Source organism: Bombina bombina, chromosome 1 (genome assembly GCF_027579735.1).
Source record: "Bombina bombina isolate aBomBom1 chromosome 1, aBomBom1.pri, whole genome shotgun sequence".
Classification (NCBI taxonomy): domain Eukaryota; kingdom Metazoa; phylum Chordata; class Amphibia; order Anura; family Bombinatoridae; genus Bombina; species Bombina bombina.
In genome coordinates this window covers 1,497,359,589-1,497,372,380 of record NC_069499.1, presented here as the reverse complement: position 1 = coordinate 1,497,372,380, position 12,792 = coordinate 1,497,359,589, and the positions used below count along the sequence as shown (strand labels likewise).

General features: G+C 42.6%; 1 protein-coding gene across 1 annotated transcript in view; it reads left to right on the top strand.

The window, feature by feature from the left end:
- Positions 1-12,792, top strand: part of GNA13 (G protein subunit alpha 13) — a 203,326-nt gene that overhangs the window by 68,288 nt on the left and 122,246 nt on the right. The window contains exon 2 of the mRNA XM_053707755.1: positions 9,038-9,264. Coding sequence (XP_053563730.1) covers positions 9,038-9,264 — 227 coding nt within the window. The remainder of the gene's footprint in view (positions 1-9,037; positions 9,265-12,792) is intronic.

Below are 12,792 nucleotides of genomic sequence, written 5' to 3'. Positions count from 1 at the left end.
TTCTCACCCCCTCCTACTTTTAAGAAAATGTTTCCCATATCAGACACGATTCGTGGCAGAAGGTCCCTAAGGTGGAGGGAGCTATTTCTCCTACATTGGTGTGTCCGGTCCACGGCTTCATCCTTACTTGTGGGAATATTCTCTTCCCCTACAGGAAATGGCAAAGGGAGCACACAGCAAAAGCTGTCCATATAGTCCCCCCCTCTGGCTCCGCCCCCCAGTCATTCTCTTTGCCTGCTCTGAACAAGTAGCATCTCCACGAGGATGGTAAAGAGTATGTGGTGTTAGTTGTGGTTTTATTTCTTCTATCAAGAGTTTATTTTAAAATAGTGCCGGTTTGTACTATTTACTCTACAACAGAAAGTGATGGAGTTCTGTTAAGAGTATGATTTTAGCAACAGTAACTAAAATCCATTGCTGTTCCCACGCAGGACTGTTGAAACCAGAGAACTTCAGTTGGGGGGGAACAGTTTGCAGACTTTTCTGCTCCAGGTATGACTAGTTCCTTTTCTAACAAGACATAGTAATGCTAGAAGACTGCCATTTTCTTAGACTCATAACAGAATGAAGGCTTATAAATGGGCTCTATACTGGTTGACACTATTGTGGGCTAAATCGATTGATTTATATAATATTTATATGACTTTTGGAGTGTTTTGTGACTGAAACACTTTTGGGAACGTTATTATGCCTGGCAGTTGTTTAGACACCTAATCTAGTCAGGAAGGCCCCTTCACTCTGGTATGCAGAGGGAGGAGGCCTCATTTTCGCGCCTCAGTTGCGCAGTTACTTTTGGAAGCAGTGCATGCTAAAGTCTAACATGTCTATACCTTCAGATAGCATATGTTCTGTGTGTATGGAGGTCAAGGTGGTTCCCCCTTTAAATGTATGTTCAAATTGTGCCATGGTGTCCAAACAAAGTAAGGACAGTACTGTCACATTTAATAAGGTTGCCCAAGATGATTCTTCAAATGAAGGTAGTGGGGATAGTTCATCATCCTCTCCTTCTGTGTCAACACCAGTTTTGCCCGCGCAGGCGACACCTAGTACATCTAGCGCGCCAATGCTTGTTACTATGCAGCAACTAACTGCAGTAATGGATATTTCTATAGCAAATCTTTTATCCAAACTGCCAGCATTTCCCAGAAAGCGTGATTGCTCAGTTTTAAATACAGAGGATGAGCAAGTGGGCGCTGACGATAATTTATCTGTTATACCCTCACTCCAATCTGAATTGGCAGTGAGGGAGGGTCTGTCTGAGGGAGAAATTTCTGATTCAGGAAAAGTTTCTCAGCAGGCAGAACCTGATATTGTGGCATTTAAGTTAGAACATCTCTGCGCCCTGCTTAAGGAGGTGCTAACTACTCTTGATGATTGTGACTCTTTGGTGATTCCAGAGAAATTGTGCAAAATGGACAAATTCCTAGAGGTCCCTGTGCACGCTGATGCCTTTCCGATACCCAAGAGGGTGGCGGACATAGTAACCAAGGAGTGGGAGAAGCCAGGTATACCTTTTGTCCCACCTCCTATATTTAAGAAAATGTTCCCCATTGTCAACCCCAGAAGGGACGCATGGCAAACAGTGTCCCTAAGGTTAAGGGGGCAGTTTCTACGTTGGCCAAACGCACAACTATTCCCATTGAGGACAGTTGTGCTTTCAAAGATCCTATGGATAAAAAATTGGAAGGGTTGCTTAAAAAGATATTTGTTCAGCAAGGTTTCCTTCTCCAACCAATTTCGTGCATTATTCCTGTCACCACGGCGGCGTCTTTTTGGTTCGAGGAACTAGAAAATTCGCTCCATAAGGAGACTCCATATGAGGAAGTCATGGACAGAATTCACGCACTAAAGTTGGCTAATTCCTTTATTTTAGATGCTGCTTTTCAATTGGCTAAATTAGCGGCGAAAAATTCAGGTTTTGCAATAGTGGCGCGCAGAGCGCTTTGGCTAAAATCTTGGTCGGCGGATGTGTCGTCCAAGACAAAACTGCTTAATATTCCTTTCAAAGGTAAGACCCTTTTCGGGCCAGAATTGAAGGAGATTATTTCAGACATCACTGGGGGAAAGGGCCATGCCCTCCCACAGGATAGGCCTTTCAAGGCTAAGAACAAATCTAATTTTCGTTCCTTTCGCAATTTCAGGAACGGACCGTCTCCTAACTCTGCAGCCTCTAGACAAGAGGGTAACGCTTCCCAGCCTAAACCAGCATGGAAACCAATGCAAGGCTGGAACATTGGTAAACAGGCCAAGAAGCCTGCTGCTGCTACCAAGACAGCATGAAGGGGTTGCCCCCGATCCAGGACCGGATCTAGTAGGGGGCAGACTGTCTCTCTTTGCTCAGGCTTGGGCAAGAGATGTTCCGGATCCCTGGGCACTAGAAATAGTCTCTCAGGGGTATCTTCTAGAGTTCAAGGAACTCCCTCCATGGGGAAGGTTCCACATGTCTCGCTTATCTTCAGACCAGATAAAGAGACAGGCATTCTTACATTGCGTAGGAGACCTATTAAAGATGGGAGTGATACACTCAGTTCCAGCAGCGGAACAAGGTCTGGGTTTTTACTCAAGCCTGTTTGTAGTTCAGGCCAATTCTGGATTTAAAAATCCTAAACAAATTCCTCAGAGTTCCATCATTCAAAATGGAAACCATTCGGACGATCTTACCAACAATCCAGGAGGGTCAATATATGACTACCTTGGACATAAAGGATGCGTACCTACATATTCCTATCCACAAAGATCACCATCAGTTCCTAAGGTTCGCCTTTCTGGAAAAACATTACCAGTTCGTGGCTCTTCCATTCGGTTTAGCCACCGCTCCCAGAATTTTCACAAAGGTGCTAGGGTCCCTTCTAGCGGTTCTAAGGCCGAGGGGCATTTCTGTAGCACCTTATCTAGACGACATTCTAATCCAAGCGTCGTCCCTTTCCAAAGCAAAGGCTCATACAGACATTGTTTTAGCTTTTCTCAGGTCTCACTGGTGGAAGGTGAACATAGAAAAAAGTTCCCTGTCCCCGTCCACAAGGGTTCCTTTTCTAGGAACAATAATAGATTCTGTAGAAATGAAGATTTTTCTGACAGAGGTCAGAAAGTTAAAGCTTCTAAACGCTTGTCAAGTTCTTCAATCTATTCCTCAGCCTTCCATAGCTCAGTGCATGGAGGTAATAGGTTTAATGGTTGCAGCAATGGACGTGGTTCCTTTTGCTTGAATTCATCTAAGACCATTACAACTGTGCATGCTCAAACAGTGGAATGGGGATTATGCAGACTTGTCTCCCTAGATTCAAGTAGACCAGTTAACCAGAGACTCACTCCGTTGGTGGTTGACTCAAGATCACCTGTCTCAGGGAATGAGTTTCCGCAGACCAGAGTGGGTCATTGTCATGACCAACGCCAGTCTTTTAGGCTGGGGCGCGGTCTGGGACTCCCTGAAAGCTCAGGGTCTATGGTCTCAGAAAGAGTCTCTTCTCCCGATAAACATTCTGGAACTGAGAGCGATATTCAATGCGCTCCTGGCTTGGCCTCAACTAGCGAAGGCCAGATTCATAAGATTTCAGTCGGACAACATGACTGTAGCGTACATTAATCATCAGGGGGGAACAAAGTGTTCCTTGGCGATGAGAGAGGTATCCAAGATCATCAAATGGGCGGATGATCACTCCTGCCATTTATCTGCAATTCACATCCCAGGAGTAGACAACTGGGAGGCGGATTATTTGAGTCGTCAGACTTTCCATCCGGGGGAGTGGGAACTCCACCCGGAGGTCTTTGCCCAGTTAACTCAACTATGGGGCATTCCAGACATGGATCTGATGGCGTCTCGTCAGAACTTCAAGGTTCCTCACTACGGGTCCAGATCCAGGGATCCCAAGGCGACACTAGTGGATGCATTGGTGGTGCCTTGGTCGTTCAACCTAGCTTATGTGTTTCCACCGTTTCCTCTCCTTCCCAGGCTTGTAGCCAGGATCAAACAGGAGAAGGCCTCAGTGATTCTGATAGCTCCTGCGTGGCCACGCAGGACTTGGTATGCAGACCTGGTGAATATGTCATCGGCTCCACCATGGAAGCTACCTTTGAGACAGGATCTTCTAATACAAGGTCCATTCGAACATCCAAATCTAGTCTCTCTGCAACTGACTGCTTGGAAATTGAACGCTTTATTTTATCTAAGCGTGGGTTTTCAGATTCAGTTATAGATACTCTGGTCCAAGCCAGAAAACCTGTGACTAGGAAAATTTACCATAAGATATGGAAAAGATATATCTGTTGGTGCGAATCCAAGGGATTCTCTTGGAGTAAAATTAAAATTCCTAGGATACTCTCCTTTCTCCAAGAGGGTTTGGATAAAGGGTTGTCAGCGAGTTCTCTAAAAGGACAGATATCTGCTCTGTCTGTTTGTTGCACAAACTTCTGGCAGCAGTGCCAGATGTACAGGCATTTGTACAGGCCTTAGTCAGAATCAAGCCTGTCTACAGACTCATGACTCCTCCATGGAGTCTAAACTTAGTTCTTTCAGTTCTTCTCAAGGGGTTCCGTTTGAACCTTTACATTCCATAGATATTAAGTTACTATCTTGGAAAGTTCTGTTTTTGGTTGCTATTTCTTCTGCTAGAAGAGTTTCTGAATTGTCTGCTTTGCAGTGTGACCCACCCTATCTGGTGTTCCATTCAGATAAGGTTGTTTTGCGTACCAAGCCTGGTTTTCTTCCAAAAGTTGATTCCAACAAGAATATTAACCAGGAAATAGTTGTTCCTTCTTTGTGTCCGAATCCAGTTTCAAAGAAGGAACGTTTGTTACACAATTTAGATGTAGTCCGTGCTTTAAAGTTCTATTTAGAAGCAACAAAGGATTTCAGACAGACTTCATCTTTGTTTGTCGTTTATTCTGGTAAGAGGAGAGGGCAGAAAGCTACTGCTACCTCTCTTTCCTTTTGGCTGAAAAGCATCATCCGATTGGCTTATGAGACTGCCGGACGGCAGCCTCCTGAATGAATTACAGCTCACTCTACTAGAGCTGTGGCTTCCACATGGGCCTTCAAGAACGAGGCTTCTGTTGATCAGATCTGTAAGGCAGCGACTTGGTCTTCTCTGCATACTTTTGCCAAATTTTACAAATTCGATACTTATGCTTCTTCTGAGGCTGTTTTTGGGGGAGAGGTTTTGCAAGCCGTGGTGCCTTCCGTTTAGGTAACCTGACTTGTTCCCTCCCTTCATCCGTGTCCTAAAGTTTTGGTATTGGTTCCCACAAGTAAGGATGAAGCCGTGGACCAGACACACCAATGTAGGAGAAAACAGAATTTATGCTTACCTGATAAATTTTTCTCCTACGGAGCCAGAGGGGGGACTATATGGACAGCTTTTGCTGTGTGCTCCCTTTGCCATTTCCTGTAGGGGAAGAGAATATTCCCACAAGTAAGGATGAAGCCGTGGACCGGACACACCGTAGGAGAAAGAAATTTATCAGGTAAGCATAAATTCTGTTTTCTACCCTGGCTAAGCGTAAAACTATACCTATTGAGGACAGTTGTGCTTTCAAAGATCCTATGGATAAAAAATTAGAGGGTCTTCTAAAGAAAATATTTATTCATCAGGGTTTTCTTCTGCAACCTATAGCATGCATTGTTCCTGTAACTACTGCAGCTGCTTTTTGGTTCGAGGCTCTTAAGATTGAGACCCCATTAGATGATATTCTGGATAGAATTAGGGCTCTCAAGCTAGCTAATTCTTTCATTACAGATGCCGCTTTTCAACTGGCTAAATTAGCGGCAAAGAATTCAGGTTTTGCCATTTTAGCGCGTAGAGCGTTATGGCTCAAGTCCTGGTTTGCTGATGTCATCAAAATCTAAGCTTTTAGCTATTTCAAGGGTAAGACCCTATTCCGGCCTGAACTGAAAGATCATTTCCGACATCACTGGAGGAAAAGGCCATGCCCTTCCTCAGGATAAGTCAAATAAGATGAGGACCAAACAAAATAATTTTCGTTCCTTTCAAAACTTCAAAGGTGGTCCCTCTACCTCCTCCCTGCCGCAAAGCAGGAGGGGAATTGTGCTCAATCCAAGTCAGTCTGGAGACCTAACCAGACCTGGAATAAGGGTAAACAGGCCAAGAAGCCCGCTGCTGCTCCCAAGACGGGACCGGATCTAGTAGGGGGTAGACTTTCTCTCTTTGCTCAGGCCTGGGCAAGAGACGTTCAGGACTCCTGGGCTTTAGAAATCGTGACTCAGGGGTATCTTCTAGACTTCAAAGATTCTCCTCCAAGGGGGAGATTTCATCTTTCACGGTTGTCTGTAAACCAGACAAAATGAGGCGTTCTTACGCTGTGTAGAAGACCTATATACTATGGGGGTAATCTGCCCAGTTCCAACAGCAGAACAGGGGCAGGGGTTTTAATCCAATCTGTTCGTGGTTCCCAAAAAAGAGGGAACCTTCAGAGTAATTTTAGATCTCAAGATCCTAAACAAATTCCTCAGAGTCCCATCCTCCAAGATGGAGACCATTTGGACTATTTTACCAATGATCCAGGAGGGTCAATATATGACCACTGTGGATTTGAAGGATGTGTATCTTCACATTCCTATCCACAAAGACCATCACCAGTTCCTCAGGTTCGCCTTCCTGGACAAGCATTACCAGTTTGTGGCCACAGCTCCCAGAATTTTCACAAAGGTGCTAGGGTCCCTTCTGACGGTTCTAGGGCCGCGGGGCATAGCAGTGGCGCCTTATCTGGACGATATCTTAATTCAGGCGTCAACTTACCAACTAGCCAAGTCTCACACGGACATCGTGTTGGATTTTCTAAGATCTCATGGGTGGAAGGTGAACGTAAAAAAGAGTTCACTTATCCCTCTCACAAGAGTTCCATTCCTGGGAACTCTGATAAATTCGGTGAAAATGAAAAATTTTCTGAGGAGGTCAGAAAATCAAAGATTTTAACCACCTGCCGAGCACTTCATTCCATTCCTCGGCCGTCAGTGGCTCAGTGTATGGAGGTAATTTGACTAATGGTAGCGGCAATGGACATCGTTCCATTTGCTCGCTTGCATCTCAGACCACTGCAACTATGCATGCTCAAACAGTGGAATGGGGATTATGCAAATGTATCTCCTCAGATAAATCTGGATCAAGAGACCACAGACTCTCTTCTTTGTTGGTTGTCACAGGATCATCTGTCCCAGGTAATCGTGACGACGGACGCCAGCCTATTGAGCTGGGGTGCAGTCTGGAATACCCTGAAAGCACAGCATGTGTGGACTCGGGAGGAGGCTCTACTTCCAATAAATATTCTAGAACTGAGAGAGATATTCAACGCGCTTCAGGTGTGGCCTCAGCTGATTTCGGCCAGATTCATAAGATTCCAGTCGGACAATATCACAACGGTAGCATATATCAATCATCAAGGGTGAACAAAGTTCTCTAGCGATGATAGAGGTTTCCAAAATAATTCGATGGGCAGAGACTCACTCTTGCCATCTATCAGCAATCTATATCCCAGGAGTGGAGAACTGGGAAGCGGTTTTTCCAAGTCATCAGACTTTTCATCCGGGGGAGTGGGAACTCCATCCGGAGGTGTTTGCGCAATTGATTCATCAATGGGGCACACCAGAATTGGGTCTGATGGCATCTCCTCGGAATGCCAAACTTCCTTGTTACGGGTCCAGATCAAGGGATCCCCAAGCAGCACTGATAGATGCTCTAGCAGTACCTTGGTCGTTCAACCTGGCTTATGTGTTTCTGCAATTTCCTCTCCTTCCTCGTCTGATTGCCAGAATCAAACAGGAGAGGGCTTTGGTAATTTTGATAGCACCTGCATGGCGCCACTGTGGACACTGCCTCTGAGACAGGACCTTCTCATTCAAGGTCCCTTCCAGTATCCAAATCTAGTTTCTCTGCGGCTGACTGCCTGGAGATTGAACGCTTGATTTTATCTAAGCGGGGATTCTCTGAATCGGTCATAGATACCTTGATCCAGGCTCGAAAGCCTGTAAAGGATGAATCCGTGGACTCGTCGTATCTTATAGAAGAAAAGTAAATTTATGCTTACCTGATAAATTGATTTCTTCTATGATACGACGAGTCCACGGATTCATTCTTTACTTGTGGGATATTATCCTCCTGGAAGTGGCAAAGAGCACCACAGCAGAGCTGTCTACATAGCTCCTCCCTTGACTCCACCCCCAGTCATTCGACCGAAGGTACAGGAAGAAAAAGGAGAAACTAAAAGGTGCAGAGGTGACTGAAGTTTATATATATATATATATATATATATATATATATATATATATATATATATATATATATATATATATATATTTATTTATTTTAAACTTCAGTCACCTCTGCACCTTTTAGTTTCTCCTTTTTCTTCCTGTACCTTCGGTCGAATGACTGGGGGGTGGAGTCAAGGGAGGAGCTATGTAGACAGCTCTGCTGTGGTGCTCTTTGCCACTTCCTGTTGGCAGGAGGATAATATCCCACAAGTAAAGGATGAATCCATGGACTTGTCGTATCATAGAAGAAATCAATTTATCAGGTAAGCATAAATTTACTTTTTATTATGCATAAACATTATATATAAAAATCTGTTTACTGTCCCTTTAAAAAGATGGTGAACTTAATATAAAGTTTAATATAAAATGTTTAGATATGCTTAGTAAAACACTTTCAGTGCTTTCATGAAATTTTTAGTTCTAAAAATTGGATTTTCTAATTCTCAGAACTTAAAATGCACACTGCTGACTTATCAAGGCTTACCCTACTACATATTTCCCTAATTGGCTAACTTCTAACACCTGCAAAACAATGCATTTTATACGATTATACTTTATTAAGCTCCAATAACCTCTGCAGCGCTGTCAATGGGTACAATTGGTTCAATACTTGTAAAAGACGAGACAAAATTTGTCACAGGAGGAATTAAGGACCCTATTCCATTGGGAACTATGATCATGGCTAGCCTTGTGTGGAAACTCAAACTTGCTAATATCTCCTTTTTAATTCAGAATGCTTGATGCAAATTATATTTTTTCTCTCTTCCCCTTTAGGAATTAGAGTTCTTGTGGATGCTCGAGAGAAGCTTCACATTCCATGGGGTAATCCTTCAAATCAGAAGCATGGGGAAGTGATGATGGCATTTGACACGCGGTCTGCTATGGTAGCCCATGGGATGGTGGAGACTAGAGTATTTGTAGAACACCTGGCGTCAATAAAGGCATTATGGGCAGACAGTGGGATACAGAATGCTTATGACCGGCGCAGAGAATTTCAGTTGGTGAGTTACTAGGGATGCTTGTAATGAAACAAAACCTAGGGCAAAAATATAACAGCAGGCTTAGTGCACTGAACCAGTACATTTTTTATAAAACACTCAGATTTTGCAAAATAAGGTTATCTGTAGTAAAAACATGTACTGTACTTATTATTTTAAATGGCAAAACATAGACTGCTGAATCCTGGTTTAAACCAGTGCTTATTCATTGCAAACGTATTCTGTAAAAAGCAAAATAGTTCATTATTTTAGGCTTTGGGGAAAAGTGGCAAAAATCTAGAATATTATATAAGTATTTCTGTAACGAGAGGAGATATTTCCACATGATTTTTATAAAATTCAAAATATTCACAGAAATGAACCACTTCAAAACTTTGGTTTCAGCCTCCGTTTTTATTTTTGTGAAGAAATTCTGCTTTTATAAAAAAGTTTCAAACCAGATTTTCTGACCGTTGCTTTCCATTGAGTCTAAAATATTGCGGCGTTTGCTGTAGTGTGCCAAGCAGAAGTGCATAGAGATGGCAGCACCACATATATTACTGCCATAGACAATTTGTTGCTATAAGAGTGCCTGTGTTCCATTAAACTTTGTTATGGTCACTGAAATATATATATATTTCTTTCATGTAATTAGCAAGAGTCCATGAGCTAGTGACGTATGGGATATACATTCCTACCAGGAGGGGCAAAGTTTCCCAAACCTTAAAATGCCTATAAATACACCCCTCACCACACCCACAATTCAGTTTTACAAACTTTGCCTCCTATGGAGGTGGTGAAGTAAGTTTGTGCTAGATTCTACGTTGATATGCGCTCCGCAGCAGGTTGGAGCCCGGTTTTCCTCTCAGCGTGCAGTGAATGTCAGAGGGATGTGAGGAGAGTATTGCCTATTTGAATGCAATGATCTCCTTCTACGGGGTCTATTTCATAGGTTCTCTGTTATCGGTCGTAGAGATTCATCTCTTACCTCCCTTTTCAGATCGACGATATACTCATATATATATATCATTACCTCTGCTAATTTTCGTTTCAGTACTGGTTTGGCTTTCTCCAAACATGTAGATGAGTGTCCTGGGGTAAGTAAGTCTTATTTTCTGTGACACTCTAAGCTATGGTTGGGCGCTTTTTTATAAAGTTCTAAATATATGTATTCAAACATTTATTTGCCTTGACTCAGGATGTTCAACATTCCTTATTTTCAGACAGTCAGTTTCATATTTGGGATAATGCATTTGAATCAATAATTTTTTCTTACCTTAAAAAATTTGACTTTTTCCCTGTGGGCTGTTAGGCTCGCGGGGGCTGAAAATGCTTCATTTTATTGCGTCATTCTTGGCGCGGACTTTTTTGGCGCAAAATTTTTTTTCTGTTTCCGGTGTCATACGTGTCGCCGGAAGTTGCGTCAATTTTGACGTTCTTTTGCGTCAAAAGTGTCGGCGTTCCGGATGTGGCCTCATTTTTGGCGCCAAATAATGTGGGCGTCTTATTTGGCGCTAAAAAAATATGGGCGTCACTTTTGTCTCCACATTATTTAAGTCTCATTATTTATTGCTTCTGGTTGCTAGAAGCTTGTTCACTGGCATTTTTTTCCCATTCCTGAAACTGTCATTTAAGGAATTTGATCAATTTTGCTTTATATGTTGTTTTTTCTATTACATATCACAAGATGTTCCACGTTGCAACTGAGTCAGAAGATACTTCAGGAAAATCGCTGCCTGGTGCTGGAGCTACCAAAGCTAAGTGTATCACTTTTGGTATCTGTTCCTTCAGCTGTTGTTTGTATTAAATGTTATGACAAACTTGTTAATGCAGATAAAATTTCCTTTAGTACTGTTACATTACCTGTTGCTGTTCAGTCAACATCTAATACTCAGAGTGTTCCTGATAACATAAGAGATTTTGTTTCTAAATCCATTAAGAAGGCTATGTCTGTTATTTCTCCTTCTAGTATACATAAGTCTTTTAAAACTTCTCTTTCTTCTGTTATGTGTGATCAGTCCACGGGTCATCATTACTTCTGGGATATAACTCCTCCCCAACAGGAAATGCAAGAGGATTCACCCAGCAGAGCTGCATATAGCTCCTCCCCTCTACGTCACTCCCAGTCATTCTCTTGCACCCAACGACTAGATAGGATGTGTGAGAGGACTATGGTGATTATACTTAGTTTTTATAACTTCAATCAAAAGTTTGTTATTTTACAATAGCACCGGAGCGTGTTATTGCCTCTCTGGCAGAGTTTGAAGAAGAATCTACCAGAGTTTTTACTATGATTTTAACCGGAGTAGTTAAGATCATATTGCTGTTTCTCGGCCATCTGATCAAGAGATCGTGGTTCCTTCCCTGTGCCCGAATCCTTCTTCAAAGAAGGAACGTCTTCTACACAATCTGGATGTAGTTCGTGCCCTCAAGTTCTACTTGCAGGCAACTAAGGACTTTCGACAAACGTCTTCCCTGTTTGTCGTGTACTCTGGTCAGAGGAGAGGTCATAAGGCTTCGGCTACTTCTCTCTCCTTCTGGCTTCGTAGCATAATTCGTTTAGCCTATGAGACTGCTGGACAGCAGCCTCCTGAAAGAATTACAGCTCATTCTACTAGAGCTGTGGCTTCCACTTGGGCCTTTAAGAATGAGGCCTCTGTTGAACAGATTTGCAAGGCTGCAACTTGGTCTTCGCTTCATACTTTTTCCAAATTTTACAAATTTGACACTTTTGCTTCTTCGGAGGCTATTTTTGGGAGAAAGGTTCTTCAGGCAGTGGTTCCTTCTGTATAATGAGCCTGCCTATCCCTCCCGTCATCCGTGTACTTTTGCTTTGGTATTGGTATCCCAGAAGTAATGATGACCCGTGGACTGATCACACATAACAGAAGAAAACATAATTTATGCTTACCTGATAAATTCCTTTCTTCTGTTGTGTGATCAGTCCACGGCCCGCCCTGTTTTTTAAGGCAGGTAAATATTTTTTAAATTATACTCCAGTCACCACTTCACCCTTGGTTTCTCCTTTCTCGTTGATTCTTGGTCGAATGACTGGGAGTGACGTAGAGGGGAGGAGCTATATGCAGCTCTGCTGGGTGAATCCTCTTGCATTTCCTGTTGGGGAGGAGTTATATCCCAGAAGTAATGATGACCCGTGGACTGATCACACAACAGAAGAAAGGAATTTATCAGGTAAGCATAAATTATGTTTTTCAGATGAATTTTTAAATGAACATCATCATTCTGATACTGATAATGGTTCTTCTGGTTCAGAGGTTTCTGTCTGAGGTTGATGCTGATAAATCTTTGTATTTGTTCAAGATGGAATTTATTCGTTCTTTATTTAAAGAAGTATTAATTGCATTAGAAATAGAGGATTCTGGTCCTCTTGATACTAAAACTAAACGTTTAAATAAGGTTTTTAAATCTCCTGTAGTTATTCCAGAAGTGTTTTCTGTCCCTGATGCTATTTCTGAAGTAATTTCCAGGGAATGGAATAATTTGGGTAATTCATTTACTCCTTTTAAAACGTTTTAAGCAATTATATCCTGT